The following is a 21611-nucleotide window of genomic DNA, read 5'->3' as shown; positions in this document are numbered from 1 at the left end:
GGGGGTTTGGGCGGGAAAAAAAGGGGTTGAGGGGGTTTTGGTGGGAAAAAAGGGGTTGAGGGGGTTTGGGCGGGGAAAAAAATGGCGGGAAAAAAGGGGTTGAGGGGGTTTGGGCGGGAAGAAAGGGTTTGAGGGGGTTTGGGCGCGAATAAAAGGGCGGGAAAAAAGGGTTTGAGGGGGTTTTAGGGGGGAAAAAGGGGTCGAGGGGGTTTGGGCGGGAAAAAAAGGGCGGGGAAAAAGGGGTTGAGGGGGTTTTGGCGGGAAAAAAGGGGTTGAGGGGGTTTGGGCGGGAAAAAAAGGGCGGGAAAAAGGGTTTGAGGGGATTTTAGGTGCGAAACCCATATTTAGGGGTTTTTTTGAGGGGAAAACTGAATTTTGTGGGTTTTTTTGTGGTGGAACCCAATTTTTGGGGGTTTGAGGGCTTCAGAGGGGGAAACTTAAATGTTGAGGGTTTTCTTGAGGGGCAGAAAAGGAAACTTCGGGAGATTTTTGAGGGAAAACCTAAATTTTGAGGGGGAAAAATGAGATTTGGGGGTTTTTTTTGAGGGGAAAACTTAAATTTTGGGGGGTTTTTGAGGGGCAAACTTGAATTTGGAGATTTTGGAGGGGAAAAATGTGAATTTTGAGGTCTTTTGAGGGGGAACCCCTGATTTTTTTGGAGGGGGTCACCTAAATTTGGGAGTTTTATAGGGGAAAAGCTGAATTTTGAAGCTTTTTTTTAAGGGAAAACCCTAAATTTGGGGATTTTTTTAGTGAGGAACCCAAATTTTGAGGATTTTTTTGAGGTGAGGACTCAATTTTTCGGATATTTTGAGCAGGAAACCTAAATTTGGGGTTTTTTTTGGAGGGGATACCCAAATTTAGGTTGAGGGACCCCAAATTTAGGGGTTTTTTTTGAGGGAGACCCCAAAATTCCTTCTTTTTAGAGAGGTGGGGACCCCAAATTTCACTCTTTTAGGGGCAGAAGGACCCCAAATTGTCCTTTTCAGGGGGTTCATGGTGACATTTGGGGACAAGGAGGGGCCATGGGGACACGTGGGAGGGGATGGGGACACCAGGAGATGATACAGGTTGGCCGTGGTGGCCACCAGGAGCCTCTTGGGCCACTGCGGTGGCCTTGGGGACCCCAGGACCTCATGAAGGTTCACGGTGGCCTTGGGGACACCAGGAGACCTCTTGAGCCACTGAGATGGCCTCGGGGAGCCCAGGAGCCCAGGGCGGTGGTGGCCTTGGGGACACTCCGCGTGTCACCACGGGGACCTCGTGTAGGGTGGTGGAGGAGACCACGGGGACACTTCCAAGGGGACGTGGAAGCCACACAGAGGGGACACGCGGGAGGTGACACGGCGGAGACGCGGGAGGGGACGTGGAGACGGAGGAGACACGAGGTGGGGACAAAGTGACACGAGAAGGACTTGAGCGGTGATGTCTTAATGCCACCGGTCCCCAGCGAAGCTCTTGGTCCCCAGTGAAGATTTTGGTCCCCAATGAACTTCTTGGTCCCCAACAAAGCCATTGGTCCCCAGCGATGCCACCGTTCCCCAACAAAGCTCTTGGTCCCCAGCGAAGCTCTTGGTCCCCAACAAAGCTCTTGGTCCCCAACGAAGCCACCGGTCCCCAGCGAAGCTCTTGGTCCCCAACAAAGCCACCGGTCCCCAACAAAGCTCTTGGTCCCCAACAAAGCCACCGGTCCCCAGCGAAGCTCTTGGTCCCCAACAAAGCCATTGGTCCCCAGCGATGCCACCGCTCCCCAACGCAGCTCTTGGTCCCCAATGAAGCTTTTGGACCCCACCAAAGCTTTTGGTCCCCAGTGAAGCTCTTGGTCCCCAACAAAGCTTTTGGTCCCCAACAAAGCCATTGGTCCCCAACAAAGCTTTTGGTCCCCAACGCAGCTCTTGGTCCCCAACAAAGCTTTTGGTCCCCAACAAAGCTTTTGGTCCCCAACAAAGCCATTGGTCCCCAGCGAAGCTTTTGGTCCCCAATGAAGCTCTTGGTCCCCAGCAAAGCCATTGGTCCCCAACAAAGCCATTGGTCCCCAGCAATGCCACCGGTCCCCAACAAAGCTCTTGGTCCCCAACAAAGCTCTTGGTCCCCAATGAAGCTCTTGGTCCCCAACAAAGCCATTGGTCCCCAGCGATGCCATTGGTCCCCAACAAAGCTCTTGGTCCCCAGCAAAGCCACCGGTCCCCAACAAAGCTCTTGGTCCCTAATGAAGCTCTTGGTCCCCAACGCAGCTCTTGGTCCCCAACAAAGCTCTTGGTCCACAGCAATGCCACCGGTCCCCAGCGAAGCTCTTGGTCCCCAGCAAAGCCACCAGTTCCCAGCAATGCCACCGGTCCCCAACAACGCTCTTGGTCCCCAATGAAGCTCTTGGACCCCACCAAAGCTTTTGGTCCCCAATGAAGCTCTTGGTCCCCAATGAAGCTCTTGGTCCCCAACGCAGCTCTTGGTCCCCAACAAAGCTCTTGGTCCCCAATGAAGCTCTTGGACCCCACCAAAGCTTTTGGTCCCCAGCGAAGCTCTTGGTCCCCAACAAAGCCATTGGTCCCCAGCGAAGCCACCGGTCCCCAATGAAGCTCTTGGTCCCCAGCGAAGCTCTTGGTCCCCAACGCAGCTCTTGGTCCCCAACAAAGCTCTTGGTCCCCAATGAAGCTCTTGGACCCCAACAAAGCTTTTGGTCCCCAACAAAGCTCTTGGTCCCCAAAGAAGCTCTTGGTCCCCAACATAGCCATTGGTCCCCAGCGAAGCCACCGGTCCCCAATGAAGCTCTTGGTCCCCAGCGAAGCTCTTGGTCCCCAACAAAGCCATTGGTCCCCAACAAAGCTTTTGGTCCCCAACAAAGCCATTGGTCCCCAACGAAGCCACCACCCCCTTACTGCTGCCCCCGTGCCAGCAGCCCTGGGATGGCGGCGGTGGCATCGTGGCAGCGTTGGGCTACGGTGGTGGCCACGGTGGCATTGGGGACACCGAGAGTGACCAGCAGCCCCCGGGTCATCCTCAGTGGCTCCAGGAGGTGACCCTTGGCCAGGAGAGCGCTGGTGTTCCACAGCGTCTCGGCCGTTGCCACCGCGGCCATCAGGTCCTTGGGGACCCCAAGACCTTCTTGGGCCACCTCAGGAGCTTCAGGGCTACCACGCACGGTAGCCACGGTGGCCTCGATGTCCTCGAGAAGGTGCTGCAGGTGACGGTAGAAGCTGGTGGCCCCGTGGCAAGCTGCCACCAAGCGTCCCAGGGCTCCTTGGGCCATCGCCGCTCGCTGTCCCCTCTCCTTGACCTCTGCCGTCTCCACCATGGCCACCGCCGTCTTCTCGGTGGCCTCGGTGGCCGCCTGCAGCCCTTCGCTGGCCTGAACCACTCGTGCCCTGTGAGTTGCCACCTCGGAGGTCCCCGAAGCCAACTCAGCGGCCAACGGCAGCTCCCGGGTGGCCACCAGCAGCTCCTGCTTTGCTCTGCCTTCCTGGTCCACCGCCGCTAGCAAGTGGCCCATGGTGACCCCCGTGGTGGCCACCGTGGTGGCCACAAGCCCACAGGCTTCCCTCAGGGCCACCGCGTCGCCTTCCACGGTGGCCCAAGCGGTGGCCACCACGGCCACCGCCTCGCGCCACTTGCGGGTGACGGTGGCCACGGTGGCCCAAGCGTCCCCCGCGGTGGCCAAGGCGCGGCGGAGGGTGGTGGCCTCGCCGTGAGGGTGGCTCATGGCCCGCTTGATGGTGGCAACGAGGGCCACCAGCCCGGCTCGTAGCGAGCGCTGTGACCCGGCCACCACGATGTCACCTGAGGTGGCTCCCAGGACACCCAAAGTGGCCACCACGGTCACCAGGGGTTCAAAGAGCTCCGGGGACACCTGGGGACGAGGACACGCTTGGTGGCATCGGCCTCGTCGTGGTGTCCCCTCCCAAAGTCCCCTAAAGTCACCGTCAGGGGCTCCCGGTGCCACCTGGGGGTCCCCAATGTCCTTTGTCCCCTCCTCGGGGGGTCCCTCGAAGGTCCCTTTGTCACCTTCAGGGTCCCCAGGTGCCACCTTGGGGACCCCCGTGGCGCTTTGTCCCCTTTGTCACCTCATCCCCACTGTCCCAATCATCCCCTCTGCCACCCCCTGTCCCCTCTGTCACCCCCCTGTCACCCCCCTGTCCCCTCCCAGTCTCCCCAGTCCCGTCCCAGTGTCCCCTCCCAGTGTCCCCAGTCTGTCCCAGTCTCCCCATCCCCTCCTGGTGTCCCACTGTCCCCTCCCAGTGTCCCAGTGTCCCCTCTGCCACACCCCTGCCGCCCTGTCCCATGTCCCTGTCCCCTCCTGTCCCCTCCTGTCCCCTCTGCCACTCCCTGTCCCCTCCTGTCCCTTCTGCCCCCCATCCCATGTCCCCCGTCCCCTCCTGTCCCCTCCTGTCCCCATCCCATGTGCCCCTGTCCCCTCCTGTCCCCTCTGCCACCCCCATCCCATGTCCCTGTCTCCCCCTGTCCCCTCCTGTCCCCTGCTGTCCCCTCTGCCCCCCCATCCCCTCCTGTCCCTCCTGTCCCCTCTGCCCCCCCATCCCATGTCCCCCGTCCCCTCCTGTCCCCTCCTGTCCCCTCTGCCACCCCATCCCACGTCCCCCCATCCCCTCCTGTCCCCTCCTGTCCCCCCATCCCTTCCTGTCCCCTCTGCCACTCCCTGTCCCCTCCTGTCCCCCATCCCATGTCCCCTCTGCCCCCTCCTGTCCCCTCCTGTCCCCCCATCCCCTCCTGTCCCTTCTGCCCCCCCTTCCCATGTCCCTGTCTCCCCCTGTCCCCTCCTGTCCCCTCTGCCACCCCTGTCCCATGTCCCCCGTCCCCTCCTGTCCCCTCCTGTCCCCTCCTATCCCCTCCTGTCCCCTCTGCCCCCCCATCCCATGTCCCCTCCTGTCCCCTCCTGTCCCCTCTGCCACCCCCTTCCCATGTCCCCCTGTCCCCTCCTGTCCCCTCCTGTCCCCCCCATCCCCTCCTGTCCCCTCTGCCAACCTCATCCCACGTCCCCCGTCCCCTCCTGTCCCCTCCTGTCCCCTCTTGTCCCCTCCTGTCCCCCCATCCCCTCCTGTCCCCTCTGCCACCCCGTCCCATGTCCCTCTGTCCCCTCTGCCATGTCCCTGTCCCCTCCTGTCCCCCATCCCATGTCCCCCTGTCCCCTCCTTTCCCCTCCTGTCCCCTCTGCCCCCATCCCATGTCCCCCTGTCCCCTCTTGTCCCCTCCTGTCCCCTCTGCCCCCCATCCCATGTCCCCCTGTCCCCTCCTGTCCCCTCTGCCACTCCCTGTCCCCTCCTGTCCCTTCTGCCAACCTTGTCCCATGTCCCCCGTCTCCTCCTGTCCCCTCTGTCCCCCCATCCCATGTCCCCCTGTCCCCTCCTGTTCCCCCATCCCTTCCTGTCCCCTCTGCCACTCCCTGTCCCCTCCTGTCCCCTCTGCCACCCCCATCCCATGTCCCTGTCTCCCCCTGTCCCCTCCTGTCCCCCCTGTCCCCTCTGCCACCCCTGTCCCATGTCCCCCTGTCCCCTCCTGTCCCCTCTGCCACCCCCATCCCCTGTCCCCTCCTGTCCCCTCCTGTCCCCCCTGCCACTCCCTGTCCCCTCCTGTCCCCTCTGCCACCCCCATCCCATGTCCCTCTCTCCCCCTGTCCCCTCCTGTCCCCCCTGTCCCCTCTGTCCCCCCATCCCATGTCCCCTCTTGTCCCCTCCTGTCCCCTCTGCCCCCCCATCCCATGTCCCCCCCATCCCTTCCTGTCCCCTCTTGTCCCCTCCTGTCCCCTCCTGTCCCCTCCCGTCCCCCCATCCCCTCCTGTCCCCTCCTGTCCCCATCCCATGTCCCCTCTTGTCCCCTCCTGTCCCCTCTGCCACCCCCTTCCCATGTCCCTGTCTCCCCCTGTCCCCTCCTGTCCCCCCTGTCCCCTCTGCCACTCCCTGTCCCCTCTTGTCCCCTCCTGTCCCCTCTGTCCCCCCATCCCATGTCCCCTCCTGTCCCCTCCTGTCCCCTCCTGTCCCTCTGCCACCCTCATCCCATGTCCCCATCCCCTCCTGTCCCCTCTGCCACTCCCTGTCCCCTCCTGTCCCCTCCTGTCCCCCCATCCCCTCCTGTCCCCTCCTGTCCCCTCTGCCACCCCCATCCCACATCCCCCTGTCCCCTCCTGTCCCCTCATCCCATGTCCCCCTGTCCCCTCTGCCACCCCTGTCCTGTGTCTCCAAGTCCCCTCCTGTCCCCTCCTGTCCCCTCTGCCACCCCTGTCCCATGTCCCCCATCCCCTCCTGTCCCCTCCTGTCCCCTCTGCCACTCTCTGTCCCCTCCTGTCCCCTCTGCCACCCCCATCCCATGTCCCCCTGTCCCCTCCTGTCCCCTCCTGTCCCCTCTGCCACCCTCATCCCATGTCCCCATCCCCTCCTGTCCCCTCTGCCACTCCCTGTCCCCTCCTGTCCCCTCCTGTCCCCTCTTCCCCCCCATCCCACGTCCCCCCATCCCCTCCTGCCCCTCTGCCACCCCCTTCCCATGTCCCTGTCTCCCCCTGTCCCCTCTGCCACCCCTGTCCCATGTCCCCCGTCCCCTCCTGTCCCCTCCTGTCCCCTCCTGTCCCCCCATCCCCTCCTGTCCCCTCTGCCCCCATCCCATGTCCCCTCTTGTCCCCTCCTGTCCCCTCTGCCACCCCATCCCATGTCCCCCATCCCCTCCTGTCCCCTCTGCCACCCTCATCCCATGTCCCCTGTCCCCTCCTGTCCCCTCTGCCACCCCCGTGCCACGTCCCCCTGTCCCCTCTGTCCCCCCATCCCATGTCCCCATCCCCTCCTGTCCCCTCTGCCACTCCCTGTCCCCTCCTGTCCCCTCTGCCCCCCATCCCATGTCCCCCTGTCCCCTCCTGTCCCCTCTGCCACTCCCTGTCCCCTCCTGTCCCCTCTGCCCCCCCCATCCCATGTCCCCCCCATCCCCTCCTGTCCCCCCCATCCCTTCCTGTCCCCTCTGCCACTCCCTGTCCCCTCCTGTCCCCTCTGTCCCCCCATCCCATGTCCCCCGTCCCATCCTGTCCCCCCATCCCCTCCTGTCCCCTCTGCCACCCCATGCCATGTCCCCCTGTCCCCTCTGCCCCCATCCCATGTCCCCCTGTCCCCTCCCGTCCCCTCCTGTCCCCTCTTGTCCCCTCCTGTCCCCTCTGCCACCCCCCCCCCCCCCCCCTGTCCCACCTCTTTGGGGACAATGGCGCTTCTGTCCTGAGATGACGCCATGGATGGCCTCGGGGACACCTTGAGGACACCTTGGGGACACCTCGAGGACACCTTGGGGACACCTTGGGGACACCGTGGGGACACCGTGGGGACGAGGAAGTGCGTGACGGGCGCAGCCGCTCGGCCCGGGAGGAGGGGACGAAGCCATCGCCAAGAGGACGCGTCACGGCCTCGTCACCCCCAGCATGGCCGCCCCTCCTTGGTGGCCCTCCGTGTCCCCAACGGGACCCCCGTGTGTCCCCAATGTCCCCCTCAATGTCCCCAAGGGGACCCCATGGCCCCCAGTGTCCCCCGATGTCCCCAAGGGGACCCCCATGGCCCCCTCAATGTCCCCAACAGGACCTGATGTCCCCCTCAATGTCCCCCTCAATGTCCCCAAGGGGACCCCATGGCCCCCAGTGTCCCCCAATGTCCCCAACAGGAACTCATGACCCCCTCAATGTCCCCAAGGGGACCCCCATGGCCCCCTCAATGTCCCCAACAGGACCCGATGTCCCCCTCTATGTCCCCCTCAATGTCCCCAAGAGGACCCCATGGCCCCCAGTGTCCCCCAATGTCCCCAAGGGGACCCCCCATGGCCCTCGATGTCCCCAAGGGGACCCCCATGTCCCCCTCAATGTCCCCAACAGGACCTGATGTCCCTCTCTATGTCGCCCCTCAATGTCCCCAAGAGGACCCCATGGCCCCCAGTGTCCCCCAATGTCCCCAAAGGGACCCCCCATGGCCCTCAATGTCCCCAAGGGGACCCCATGGCCCCCTCAATGTCCCCAACAGGACCTGATGTCCCCCTCAATGTCCCCCACAATGTCCCCAAGGGGACCCCATGGCCCCCAGTGTCCCTCAATGTCCCCAAAGGGACCCCCATGGCCCCCTCAATGTCCCCAACAGGACCCGATGTCCCCCTCAATGTCCCCCTCAATGTCCCCAAGAGGACCCCATGGCCCCCAGTGTCCCTCGATGTCCCCAAGGGGACCCCCATGTCCCCCTCAATGTCCCCAACAGGACCTGATGTCCCCCTCAATGTCCCCCCCAATGTCCCCAAGGGGACCCCATGGCCCCCAGTGTCCCCCGATGTCCCCAAGGGGACCCTCATGTCCCCCCCTCAATGTCCCCAAAAGGACCTCATGGTCCTCAAAGTCCCCTCCCCACCACAGTGTCCTCAGGATGTGGTGGATGACCTCTACTGTCCCCATGTCCCCAACCCCCAGTGACAGACAGGGGGGCTCCTCCGGGGGGGCCCTGAGGTTTATTGGGGGGACGGGGGACAATGTCACCATCCTGGTGGCCCCAGGATGAAGAGGGACCTCCTGGTGGCCCCAAGACACCAAGAACCCTCCTGGTGGCCCCAGATGGGACCTCCTGGTGGCCCCAGGACAGCAAGAAGCCTCCTGGTGGCCCCAAATGGGACCTCCTGGTGGCCCCAGGACAGCAAGAACCCCCCTGGTGGCCCCAGATGAGACCTCCTGGTGGCCCCAGGACAGCAAGAACCCTCCTGGTGGCCCCAGATGAGACCTCCTGGTGGCCCCAGGGCAAGGAGGGGACTTCCTGGTGTCCCCAGGATGAAGAAGAACCTCCTGGTGGCCCCAGATGGGACCTCCTGGTGGCCTCAGGATGAAGAGGAACCTCCTGGTGGCCCCAGATGGGACCTCCTGGTGGCCCCAGGATGAAGAGGAACCTCCTGGTGTCTCCAAATGGGACCTCCTGGTGTCCCCAGGGCAAGGAGGGGACCACCTGGTGTCCCCAGGACACCAAGAACCCCCCTGGTGGCCCCAGATGGGACCTCCTGGTGGCCCCAGGACACCAAGAACCCTCCTGGTGGCCCCAGATGGGACCTCCTGGTGGCTCCAGGATGAAGAGGGATCTCCTGGTGTCCCCAGATGGGACCTCTGGTGACCCCAGGATGAAGAGGAACCCCCTGGTGGCCCCAGATGGGACCTCCTGGTGGCCCCAGGATGAAGAGGAACCTCCTGGCGGCCCCGAATGGGACCTCCTGGTGGCCCCAGGACAGCAAGAACCCTCCTGGTGGCCCCAGATGGGACCTCCTGGTGGCCCCAGGACAGCAAGAACCCCCCTGTTGGCCCCAGATGGGGCCTCCTGGTGGCCCCAGGACACCAAGAACCCTCCTGGTGGCCCCAGATGAGACCTCCTGGTGGCCCCAGGGCAAGGAGGGGACTTCCTGGTGTCCCCAGGATGAAGAAGAACCTCCTGGTGGCCCCAGATGGGACCTCCTGGTGGCCTCAGGATGAAGAGGAACCTCCTGGTGGCCCCAGATGGGACCTCCTGGTGGCCCCAGGATGAAGAGGAACCTCCTGGTGTCTCCAAATGGGACCTCCTGGTGTCCCCAGGGCAAGGAGGGGACCACCTGGTGTCCCCAGGACAGCAAGAACCCTTCTGGTGGCCCCAGATGGGACCTCCTGGTGGCTCCAGGATGAAGAGGAACCTCCTGGTGGCCCCAGATGGGACCTCCTGGTGGCCCCAGGACAGCAAAAACCCTCCTGTTGGCCTCAGATGGGACCTCCTGGTGGCCCCAGGACACCAAGAACCCCCCTGGTGGCCCCAGATGGGACCTCCTGGTGGCCCCAGGACACCAAGAACCCTTCTGGTGGCCCCAGATGGGGCCTCCTGGTGACCCCAGGGCAAGGAGGGGACTACCTGGTGGCCCCAGGATGAAGAGGAACCTCCTGGTGGCCCCAGATGGGACCTCCTGGTGTCCCCAGGATGAAGAAGAACCTCCTGGTGGCCCCAGATGGGACCTCCTGGTGGCCCCAGGACACCAAGAACCCCCCTGGTGGCCCCAAATGGGACCTCCTGGTGTCCCCAGGATGAAGAGGAACCTCCTGCTGTCCCCAAATGGGACCTCCTGGTGTCCCCAGGATGAAGAGGAACCTCCTGGTGGCCCCAGATGGGACCTCCTGGTGGCCCCAGGACATCAAGAACCCTCCTGGTGGCCCCAGATGGGACCTCCTGGTGGCCCCAGGATGAAGAGGGATCTCCTGGTGGCCCCAGATGGGACCTCCTGGTGGCCCCAGGACAGCAAGAACCCTCCTGGTGGCCCCAGATGGGACCTCCTGGTGGCCCCAGGATGAAGAGGAACCCCCTGGTGGCCCCAGATGGGACCTCCTGGTGTCCCCAGGATGAAGAAGAACCTCCTGGTGGCCCCAAATGGGACCTCCTGGTGGCCCCAAGACACCAAGAACCCCCCTGGTGGCCCCAGATGGGACCTCCTGGTGTCCCCAAGACACCAAGAACCCTCCTGGTGACCCCAGCTGGGACCTCCCCACCCCTACTCCTCCCCCGGCAGAGCCTCCAACGCCCGAGCCAACCTCTCCGTCCCTTCTTTGTCCCCTAACGCCGTCCCCAAGGCCACCACGGCGTCCCCAAGAGCTCGAGCTGCGCTCGGGAAGCCTTTGGTCACCTCCAGATCTCGGTGGACAGCGTCCACCAAGGCCTTCAGGTGTCCCATCACCTCCTCCAAGGTCCCCAAGGTGGCATTGGCGGCGGTGACGGCGGCGTCGGCGTGGGCGGTGGCGGTGGCGGCGGTGGTGACGTCCCAGGCCAGGTGACGGTAGCGAGCAGCTTGGTGACGTTGGTGACGGACGGCGGTGGCCAAGTGACGTTTGGAGGTGGCGGCGCCCCAGAAGGCCACTTGGCAGATGACGGCCACCGTGGCCAAAGTGGGGACCAAGTGGCTCTCCTGGGTCACCCCCAGCGCCTCCCGCACCGCGTCCAGGGACACTGAGGGGACAACGAGGCCACCTCAACCAACCGGGGACACCGGCCTGGACCAGTGGCACCTCCCAGTGGCACCAGTATGGCCCAGTGGCACCTCCCAGTGCCACCAGTATGGCCCAGTGTCCCCTCCAGTGTCCCACTGTCTCCTCCCAGTGTCCCCAGTCCCGTCCCAGTGTCCCCAGTCTGTCCCAGTGTCCCCAGTCCCATCCCAGTATCCCCATCCCCTCCCAGTGTCCCTTCCCAGTGTCCCCAGTCCCCTCCCAGTATCCTCAGTCCCATCCCACTGTCTCCTCCCAGTGTCCCCAGTCTGTCTCAGTGTCCCCAGTCCCGTCCCAGTGTCCCCAGTCTGTCCCAGTGTCCCCAGTCCCATCCCAGTATCCCCATCCCCTCCCAGTGTCCCTTCCCAGTGTCCCCAGTCCCCTCCCAGTATCCTCAGTCCCATCCCACTGTCTCCTCCCAGTCTCCCCAGTCTGTCCCAGTGTCCCCAGTCTGTCCCAGTGTCCCCCTCCAGTGTCCCCAGTCTGTCCCAGTCTCCCCAGTCCCATCCCAGTGTCCCCATCTCCTCCCAGTGTCCCCAGTCTATCCCAGTGTCTCCTCCCAGTGTCCCCAGTCTATCCCAGTGTCCCCCCCCAGTGTCCCCAGTCTGTCCCAGTCTCCCCAGTCCCATCCCAGTGTCCCCAGTCCCGTCCCAGTGTCCCCAGTCTGTCCCAGTGTCCCCAGTCCCATCCCAGTGTCCCCATCCCCTCCCAATGTCCCTTCCCAGTGTCCCCAGTCCCCTCCCAGTATCCTCAGTCCCATCCCAGTGTCCCCTCCCAGTGTCCCCAGTCTGTCCCAGTGTCCCCAGTCTGGCCCAGTGTCCCCTCCCAGTGTCCCCAGTCTGGCCCAGTGTCCCCTCCCAGTGTCCCCAGTCTGTCCCAGTCTCCCCAGTCCCGTCCCAGTGTCCCCAGTCTGTCCCAGTGTCCCCAGTCCCATCCCAGTATCCCCATCCCCTCCCAGTGTCCCTTCCCAGTGTCCCCAGTCCCCTCCCAGTATCCTCAGTCCCATCCCACTGTCCCCTCCCAGTGTCCCCAGTCTATCCCAGTGTCTCCTCCCAGTGTCCCCAGTCTGGCCCAGTGTCCCCAGTCTGTCCCAGTCTCCCCAGTCCCGTCCCAGTGTCCCCAGTCTGTCCCAGTGTCCCCAGTCCCATCCCAGTATCCCCATCCCCTCCCAGTGTCCCTTCCCAGTGTCCCCAGTCCCCTCCCAGTATCCTCAGTCCCATCCCACTGTCTCCTCCCAGTGTCCCCAGTCTGGCCCAGTGTCCCCCTCCAGTGTCCCCAGTCTGTCCCCAGAAGGCCACTTGGCAGATGACGGCCACCGTGGCCAAAGTGGGGACCAAGTGGCTCTCCTGGGTCACCCCCAGCGCCTCCCGCACCGCGTCCAGGGACACTGAGGGGACAACGAGGACACCTCAACCACCCGGGGACACCGGCCTGGACCAGTGGCACCTCCCAGTGCCACCAGTATGGACCAGTGGCACCTCCCAGTGGCACCAGTATGGCCCAGTGTCCCCTCCAGTGTCCCACTGTCCCCTCCCAGTGTCCCCAGTCTGGCCCAGTGTCCCCTCCCAGTGTCCCCAGTCTATCCCAGTGTCCCCAGTCTGTCCCAGTGTCCCCAGTCTGTCCCAGTCTCCCCAGTCCCATCCCAGTGTCCCCAGTCCGTCCCAGTCTCCCCAGTCCCATCCCAGTCTCCCCAGTCTATCCCAGTGTCCCCAGTCTATCCCAGTGTCCCCTCCCAGTGTCCCCAGTCTATCCCAGTGTCCCCAGTCTGTCCCAGTGTCCCCTCCAGTCTCCCCAGTCTGTCCCAGTGTCCCCAGTCTGTCCCAGTGTCCCCTCCCAGTGTCCCCTGTCCCCTCCCAGTATCCTCAGTCCCCTCCCAGTGTCCCCTCCCAGTCTCCCCAGTCTGTCCCAGTGTCCCCATCTCCTCCCAGTGTCCCCAGTATGGCCCAGTGTCCCCTCCCAGTGGCCCCAGTCTGTCCCAGTGTCCCCAGTCTGTCCCAGTGTCCCCAGTCTGGCCCAGTGTCCCCTGTCCCCTCCCAGTGTCCCCAGTCCCCTCCCAGTGTCCCTTCCCAGTGTCCCCTGTCCCCTCCCAGTATCCTCAGTCCCATCCCAGTGTCCCCTCCAGTCTGTCCCAGTGTCCCCTGTCCCCTCCCAGTGTCCCCAGTCTATCCCAGTGTCCCCTCCCAGTGTCCCCAGTCTGTCCCAGTGTCCCCATCCCCTCCTGGTGTCCCAGTGTACCCTCCCAGTCTGTCCCAGTCTCCCCAGTCCTATCCCAGTGTCCCCATCCCCTCCCAATGTCCCCTCCCAGTGTCCCCACTCCCCTCCCAGTATCCTCAGTCCCATCCCAGTGTCCCCTCCCAGTGTCCCCAGTCTGGCCCAGTGTCCCCAGTCTGGCCCAGTGTCCCCTCCCAGTGGCCCCAGTCTGGCCCAGTGTCCCCAGTCTATCCCAGTGTCCCCTCCCAGTGTCCCCAGTCTGTCCCAGTCTCCCCTCCCAGTCTCCCCAGTCCCCTCCCAGTGGCCCCTCCCAGTGTCCCCATCCCCTCCTGGTATCCCACTGTCCCATCCCAGTGTCCCCAGTCTATTCCAGTGTCCCCCCCCAGTGTCCCCAGTCTGTCCCAGTCTCCCCAGTCCCATCCCAGTGTCCCCATCTCCTCCCAGTGTCCCCAGTCTATCCCAGTGTCCCCTCCCAGTGTCCCCAGTCTGTCCCAGTGTCCCCAGTCCCATCCCAGTATCCCCATCCCCTCCCAGTGTCCCTTCCCAGTGTCCCCAGTCCCCTCCCAGTATCCTCAGTCCCATCCCACTGTCTCCTCCCAGTGTCCCCAGTCTGGCCCAGTGTCCCCCCCCAGTGTCCCCAGTCTGTCCCCAGAAGGCCACTTGGCAGATGACGGCCACCGTGGCCAAAGTGGGGACCAAGTGGCTCTCCTGGGTCACCCCCAGCGCCTCCCGCACCGCGTCCAGGGACACTGAGGGGACAACGAGGCCACCTCAACCGCCGGGGACACCGGCCTGGACCAGTGGCACCTCCCAGTGCCACCAGTATGGACCAGTGGCACCTCCCAGTGCCACCAGGATGGCCCAGTGGCACCTCCCAGTGCCACCAGGATGGACCAGTGGCACCTCCCAGTGCCACCACTATGGCCCAGTGGCCCCTCCAGTGTCCCACTGTCCCCTCCCAGTGTCCCCAGTCTGGCCCAGTGTCCCCTCCCAGTGTCCCCAGTCTATCCCAGTGTCCCCAGTCTGTCCCAGTGTCCCCAGTCTGTCCCAGTCTCCCCAGTCCCATCCCAGTGTCCCCAGTCTGTCCCAGTCTCCCCAGTCCCATCCCAGTCTCCCCAGTCTGTCCCAGTGTCCCCAGTCTGTCCCAGTGTCCCCTCCCAGTGTCCCCAGTCTGGCCCAGTGTCCCCAGTCTGGCCCAGTGTTCCCAGTCTATCCCAGTGTCCCCAGTCTGTCCCATTGTCCCTTCCCAGTGTCCCCAGTCTGTCCCAGTGTCCCCTCCCAGTATACCCAGTCCCATCCCAGTGTCCCCATCTCCTCCCAGTGTCCCACTGTCCCCTCCCAGTGTCCCCAGTCTATCCCAGTCTCCCCAGTCTGGCCCAGTGTCCCGTCCCAGTGTTCCCAGTCTGTCCCAGTGGCCCCTCCCAGTATACCCAGTCCCATCCCAGTGTCCCCATCTCCTCCTGGTGTCCCACTGTCCCCTCCCAGTGTCCCCAGTCTGTCCCAGTGTCCCCATCTCCTCCCAGTGTCCCCAGTCTATCCCAGTGTCCCCTCCCAGTGTCCCCAGTCTGTCCCAGTGTCCCCATCCCCTCCTGGTGTCCCAGTGTCCCCTCCCAGTGTCCCCAGTCTGGCCCAGTGTCCCCATCCCCTCCCAATGTCCCTTCCCAGTGTCCCCTGTCCCCTCCCAGTAACCTCAGTCCCCTCCCAGTGTCCCCTCCCAGTGTCCCCAGTCTGGCCCAGTGTCCCCTCCCAGTGTCCCCTCCCAGTGTCCCCAGTCTGGCCCAGTGTCCCCTCCCAGTGTCCCGTCCCAGTGTCCCCAGTCTGGCCCAGTGTCCCCTCCCAGTGTTCCCAGTCTGTCCCAGTGTCCCCAGTCCCCTCCCAGTGTCCCCTCCCAGTGTCCCCATCCCCTCCTGGTATCCCACTGTCCCCTCCCAGTGTCCCCAGTCTATTCCAGTGTCCCCCCCCCAGTGTCCCCAGTCTGTCCCAGTCTCCCCAGTCCCATCCCAGTGTCCCCATCTCCTCCCAGTGTCCCCAGTCTATCCCAGTGTCCCCTCCCAGTGTCCCCAGTCTGTCCCAGTGTCCCCAGTCCCGTCCCAGTGTCCCCAGTCTGTCCCAGTGTCCCCAGTCCCATCCCAGTATCCCCATCCCCTCCCAGTGTCCCTTCCCAGTGTCCCCAGTCTGTCCCAGTCTCCCCAGTCCCGTCCCAGTGTCCCCAGTCTGTCCCAGTGTCCCCAGTCCCATCCCAGTATCCCCATCCCCTCCCAGTGTCCCTTCCCAGTGTCCCCAGTCCCCTCCCAGTATCCTCAGTCCCATCCCACTGTCTCCTCCCAGTGTCCCCAGTCTGGCCCAGTGTCCCCCTCCAGTGTCCCCAGTCTGTCCCCAGAAGGCCACTTGGCAGATGACGGCCACCGTGGCCAAAGTGGGGACCAAGTGGCTCTCCTGGGTCACCCCCAGCGCCTCCCGCACCGCGTCCAGGGACACTGAGGGGACAACGAGGACACCTCAACCACCCGGGGACACCGGCCTGGACCAGTGGCACCTCCCAGTGCCACCAGTATGGCCCAGTGGCACCTCCCAGTGCCACCAGGATGGCCCAGTGGCACCTCCCAGTGGCCCCAGTATGGCCCACTGTCCCCATCTCCTCCTGGTGTCCCACTGTCCCCTCCCAGTGTCCCCAGTCTGTTCCAGTGGCCCCTCCCAGTATACCCAGTCTGTCCCAGTGGCACCAGTCCCCTCCCAGTGTCCCCTCCCAGTGTCCCCAGTCTGTCCCAGTGTCCCCTCCCAGTGTTCCCAGTCTGTTCCAGTGTCCCCTCCCAGTGTCCTCTCCCAGTGTCCCCTCCCAGTGTCCCCAGTGTCCCCTCCCAGTGTCCCCCCAGTGTTCCCAGTATGTCCCAGTGTCCCCTCCCAGTGTCCCCTCCCAGTGTCCCCTCCCAGTGTCCCCTCCCAGTGTTCCCAGTATGTCCCACTGTCCCCTCCCAGTATCCCCAGTCTGTCCCAGTGTCCCCATCTCCTCCTGGTGTCCCAGTGTCCCCTCCCAGTCTGTCCCAGTATCCCCAGTCTGTCCCAGTGTCCCCTCCCAGTGTCCCCAGTCTGTCCCAGTATCCCCAGTCTGTCCCAGTGTCCCCTCCCAGTGTCCCCAGTCTGTCCCAGTGTCCCTTCCCAGTGGCCCCAGTCTGTCCCAGTGGCCCCTCCCAGTGTCCCCAGTCTGTCCCAGTGTCCCCAGTCTGTCCCACTGGCCCCTCCCAGTATACCCAGTCCCATCCCAGTGTCCCCATCTCCTCCTGGTGTCCCAGTGTCCCCTCCCAGTCTCCCCAGTCTGTCCCAGTGTCCCCATCTCCTCCTGGTGTCCCAGTGTCCTGTAGGGCTCCATACTGATCCATACTGGTCTATAGGGCTCTTTACTGGTCTATACTGGTTTAGGGTTCTCCAACACTACTGTTGATCCAAATGGATCCGTAGGGCTCTCTACTGGTCTATACTGGTCTGTAGGGCTCCTTACTGGTCTATAGGCATCTCCAACACCATTAATGATCCATACTGGTCTGTAGGGCTCCTTACTGGTCTATACTGGTTTAGGGTTCTCCAACACTATTGTCGATCCAAATGGATCCATAGGGCTCCTTACTGGTCTATACTGGTCTGTAGGGCTCTTTACTGGTCTGAACTGGTCTGTAGGGTTCTCCAACACTACTGTCGATCCAAATGGATCCATAGGGTTCCTTACTGGTCTATACTGGTTTAGGGTTCTCCAACGCTACTGTCGATCCAAATGGATCCGTAGGGCTCCTTACTGGTCTGAACTGGTCTGTACTGGTGCGTACTCACGGGGCAGAGCACAGAGAAGCATCAAGGCCAGAGCGATGTTGCGGACGATCCGGAGGTGGCACCGATAGCGCCGATTGCGCCTCAGCTCCCGTTCCAGTTGGGAAGCGCTGGCGGCGGCGGCCGCTTCCAATGCCCGGTAAAGCCCTTCGGCATCGATTCCCGACGATGGCGGCTTCAGCGCCGCCGCCGCCGCTCCTACGGCCGCCACCAACGCCGCCTCCAACTCGGTCAACGCCACTTCGGCGTCCGCCAGCGCCGCGTTGGCCGATATCAACGCCGACGGCACCGTCTCCGGCTTTCCCAGAGCTTCCGCCAGACCCACCAGGGCGTGAAGAGCCTTCTTGGAGGCCGCTGTGGCCAAAGCCACCGCCGAGGACAAGGCTGGAGAGGACATCCTGGAGGAGAGCAAAGGGGCCAAGGTTGGGGTGGAGATGGTCACCCATGGGGAACCTTCTCCATCCCATCATGGAGATAAGAAGGTGTTCAGGAGGAACCCATCGGACCAGGATGGAGATCCAGGGGTCCAAAAATGGGACCTTCTCCAAGGATCTGAGTGTCCTGGAGAAGACACAACCCCAGAAGATGGACCAGGTGGCCAAAAATGGGACCTTCTCCGAGGATCCGAGTGTCCCAGAGGGGACACAACCCCAGGAGAAGGACCAGGTGGCCAAAAATGGGACCTTCTCCGAGGATCCGAGTGTTCCAGAAGGGACACAACCCCAGGAGAGGGACTCAGGTGGCCAAAAATGGGACCTTCTCCGAGGATCCGAGTGTCCCAGAGGGGACACAACCCCAGGATGGAGACCCAGGTGGCCAAAAATGGGACCTTCTCCAAGGATCCGAGTGTCCCGGAGGGGACACAACCCCAGAAGAGGGACTCAGGTGGCCAAAAATGGGACCTTCTCCAAGGATCCGAGTGTCCCACAGGGGACACAACCCCAGAAGAGGGACTCAGGTGGCCAAAAATGGGACCTTCTCCGAGGATCCGAGTGTCCCAGAGGGGACACAACCCCAGGAGAGGGACTCAGGTGGCCAAAAATGGGACCTTCTCCAAGGATCCGAGTGTCCCAGAAGGGACACAACCCCAGGAGAGGGACTCAGGTGGCCAAAAATGGGACCTTCTCCAAGGATCCGAGTGTCCCAGAGGGGACACAACCCCAGAAGAGGGACTCAGGTGGCCAAAAATGGGACCTTCTCCGAGGATCCGAGTGTCCCGGAGGGGACACAACCCCAGGAAGAAGCCCCACGTCTGGGTGTGTCCACCATTCCTTCTCAGAAGATCCCAACCACCCCTTCTTCCGGCACCGTTCCTCTTCCCCATTCCTCAACCCCAGAAGAGGAACCCAAATCATCTCCCCATGGTTCCTCCCCCGGGGGTCTCTCCAGGACCTCTTCCCAATCCTTCTCCCACCCAAGAAGGTCCTCTCCAACCTTCTCCGGAGGTCTCCAGGACGCAGGTTCCACCCTTTTTGGCCCCACCTCGAGCGGTGGTGGCACCCACAGCAGATGGCAACCACGGCACCGCCCCTCCCACGGCCTCGTGGTATCCGGCACTGCCGGAGGGGCCCAACGCCCGTATCCTGCTACCCCCTCCCTTTACACCCTGCGGGCCAACTGACCCCAAGGGAGACCTTCGTTTACACCTCCAGGGCTTTAATTGGGCTCAGGAAGGCCCTGATTTGGCCCCACCTGGAGGGTCACGTTTAACCCATTTACACCCGCAGGGCCAATTTACACCGTCAGGGCCCTGATTTACACCTCAAGAATCCTGATTTACACCGCAAGAATCCTGATTTACACCTTCAGGGCCCTGATTTACACCGTCAAGCCCCTGATTTACACCTCAAGAGCCCTGATTTACACCTCAAGAATCCCGATTTACACCTCAAGAATCCCGATTTACACCTTCAGGGCCCTGATTTACACCATCAAGCCCCTGATTTACACCTCAAGAATCCTGATTTACACCTCAAGAATCCCGATTGACACCTTCAGGGCCCTGATTTACACCTCAAGAATCCTGATTTACACATCAAGAATCCCGATTTACACCTCAAGAATCCCGATTTACAGCTCCAGGGCCCTGATTTACACCATCAAGCCCCTGATTTACACCTCAAGAATCCAGATTTACACCTCAAGAGCCCTGATTTACACCATCAAGCCCCTGATTTACACCTCAAGAGCCCTGATTTACACCTTCAGGGCCCTGATTTACACCTCAAGAATCCCGATTTACACCTCAAGAATCCTGATTTACACCTCAAGAATCCTGATTTACAGCTCCAAGACCCTGATTTACACCATCAAGCCCCTGATTTATACCTCAAGAATCCTGATTTACACCTTCAGGGCCCTGATTTACACCTCAAGAATCCTGATTTACACCTTCAGGGCCCTGATTTACACCTCGAGAGCCCTGATTTACACCTTCAGGGCCCTGATTTACACCTCAAGAGCCCCTGATTTACACCGCAAGAATCCTGATTTACACCTTCAGGGCCCTGATTTACACCGCAAGAATCCTGATTTACACCTCAAGAATCCTGATTTACACCTTCAGGGCCCTGATTTACACCTCAAGAATCCCGATTTACACCGCAAGAATCCTGATTTACACCATCAAGCCCCTGATTTACACCTCAAGAATCCCAATTTACAGCTCCAGGGCCCTGACTTACACCTCAAAAATCCTGATTTACACCTCTAGAATCCTGATTTACACCTTCAGGGCCCTGATTTACACCTCAAGAATCCCGATTTACACCTTCAGGGCCCTGATTTACACCTTCAGGGCCCTGATTTACACCTCAAGAATCCTGATTTACACCTCCAAGACCCTGATTTACATCTCCAGGACCCTGATTTACACCTCAAGAATCCTGATTTTCACCTCCAGGGCCCTGATTTACCCCTCCAATATCCTGATTTACACCTCCAAGCCCCTGATTTACCCCTCCAAGACCCTGATTTACATCTCCAATATCCTGATTTACACCTCCAATATCCTGATTTACACCTCCGACATCCTGATTTACACCTCCAAGACCCTGATTGACACCCCCAGGCCCTGATTTACCCCTCCAAGACCCTGATTTACACCTCCAAGACCCTGATTGACACCCTCAGGCCCTGATTTACCCCTCCAAGCCCCTGATTTACCCCTCCAAGACCCTGATTTACACCTCCAAAACCCTGATTTACATCTCCGACATCCTGATTTACACCTCCAAGACCCTGATTTACCCCTCCAAGACCCTGATTGACACCCTCAGGCCCTGATTTACCCCTCCAATAACCTGATTTACCCCTCCAAGACCCTGATTTACCCCTCCAAGCCCCTGATTTACCCCTTCACCCCCTGAGTTCCATCCTCACATCCTGATTTACACCCTCAGGCCCTGCGTTACGCCCTCAGGCCCTCCTTTCTTGGCCAGCAGAAGCCCGGCCGGCGTTGGAGCCTCCTCCATCCTTCTCCCCCTTGGCCCCCCCCTTTTGGCCCCCCCCTTTTGGCCCCCCCCTTTTGGCCCCCGGGATCGCCATTCCGGAGCCCGTTCTTACCCCACTGCTCGACCCACGGCCTCTCCCCCCACGTCACCGTCCCTCCCACGGCCTCGTGACATCCGGGATGGCATCCTGCACCCCCACCACCCCCCCTTTACACCCTCAGGGCCAATTTACACCATCGGGGCCTTCGTTTGCACCTCCAGGGCTCGACTTACACCAATCGGGACCCTGATTTGCCCCCTCAAAGCTCGTATTTACCCCCTGAGACCCTATTTGCATCCCCAGGGCCAATTTACACCCTCAGGGCCTTGATTTACCCCATCAGGGCCCTGATTTACCCCATCAAGACCCTGATTTACACCTCCAGGCCTTGACTTACCACCAGGCCTTGATTTACCCCATCGGGGCCCTAATTTACCCCATCAAGACCCTGATTTACACCTCCAGGGCCCTGATTTACCACCAGGCCTTGATTTACCCCATCGGGGCTCTGATTTACACCTCCAGAGATTGATTTACCCCATCAGGGCCCTGATTTACCCCATCAAGACCCTGATTTACACCTCCAGGGCCCTGATTTACCACCAGGCCTTGATTTACCCCATCAAGACCCTGATTTACACCTCCAGGCCTTGATTTACCCCATCAGGGCCTGATTTACCCCATCATGTGCCTGATTTACCACCAGGCCTTGATTTACCCCATCAGGGCCCTGATTTACACCTCCAGAGATTGATTTACCCCATCAGGGCTCTGATTTACCCCATCAAGACCCTGATTTACACCTCCGGGGCTTGATTTACCCCATCAGGGCCCTGATTTACACCTCCAGAGCTTGATTTACCCCCTCAGGATCCTGATTTACACCTCCAGAGCTTGATTTACCCCATCAGGGCCTGATTTACACCTCCAGAGCTTGATTTACCCCGTCAAGACCCTGATTTACACCTCCAGGGCCCTGATTTACACTTCCAGGCCTTGATTTACACCTCCAGAGATTGATTTACCCCATCAGGGCCCTGATTTACACCTCCAGGCCTTTATTTACCCCATCGGGGCCCTAATTTACCCCATCAAGACCCTGATT

General features: G+C 61.8%; 2 protein-coding genes across 2 annotated transcripts; both read right to left on the bottom strand.

Moving 5' to 3' along the window:
• Window positions 1-2762: 2762 nt before the first annotated feature.
• Window positions 2763-7479, bottom strand: LOC128849602 (uncharacterized). The gene is made up of 2 exons (XM_054051987.1): window positions 7173-7479; window positions 2763-3844 (listed from the first exon to the last, which is right to left on the bottom strand). Exons 1-2 carry the CDS (start codon window positions 7212-7214, stop codon window positions 2873-2875), a joined length of 1014 nt encoding a protein of 337 aa, XP_053907962.1. The 5' UTR covers window positions 7215-7479; the 3' UTR covers window positions 2763-2872.
• A 1341-nt stretch (window positions 7480-8820) lies between these two features.
• LOC128849589 (uncharacterized) lies at window positions 8821-20615 on the bottom strand. The gene is made up of 8 exons (XM_054051968.1): window positions 20579-20615; window positions 17018-17412; window positions 15511-15672; window positions 12210-12371; window positions 10538-10949; window positions 10280-10480; window positions 10176-10227; window positions 8821-9915 (listed from the first exon to the last, which is right to left on the bottom strand). Exons 2-8 carry the CDS (start codon window positions 17409-17411, stop codon window positions 8821-8823), a joined length of 2478 nt encoding a protein of 825 aa, XP_053907943.1. The 5' UTR covers window position 17412; window positions 20579-20615.
• Between the last annotated feature and the right edge of the window lie 996 nt (window positions 20616-21611).

This window comes from Cuculus canorus, chromosome 31 (genome assembly GCF_017976375.1).
Source record: "Cuculus canorus isolate bCucCan1 chromosome 31, bCucCan1.pri, whole genome shotgun sequence".
Taxonomy (NCBI): domain Eukaryota; kingdom Metazoa; phylum Chordata; class Aves; order Cuculiformes; family Cuculidae; genus Cuculus; species Cuculus canorus.
This window is presented reverse-complemented; position numbering and strand designations above follow the sequence as displayed.

Coding starts and splice junctions, on each gene's coding strand:
- LOC128849602 (XM_054051987.1), bottom strand. CDS start 7,214: ATGGCGTCATCTCAGGACAGAAGCGCCATTGTCCCCAAAGAG. Junction 3,845..7,172: donor GCGCCATTGTCCCCAAAGAG/GTGGGACAGGGG, acceptor CCTCGTCCCCAG/GTGTCCCCGGAGCTCTTTGA.
- LOC128849589 (XM_054051968.1), bottom strand. CDS start 17,411: ATGTCCTCTCCAGCCTTGTCCTCGGCGGTGGCTTTGGCCACAGCGGCC. Junction 15,673..17,017: donor GCTTCTCTGTGCTCTGCCCC/GTGAGTACGCAC, acceptor TTGTCCCCTCAG/TGTCCCTGGACGCGGTGCGG. Junction 12,372..15,510: donor GGGGACACTGGGAGGAGACA/GTGGGATGGGAC, acceptor TTGTCCCCTCAG/TGTCCCTGGACGCGGTGCGG.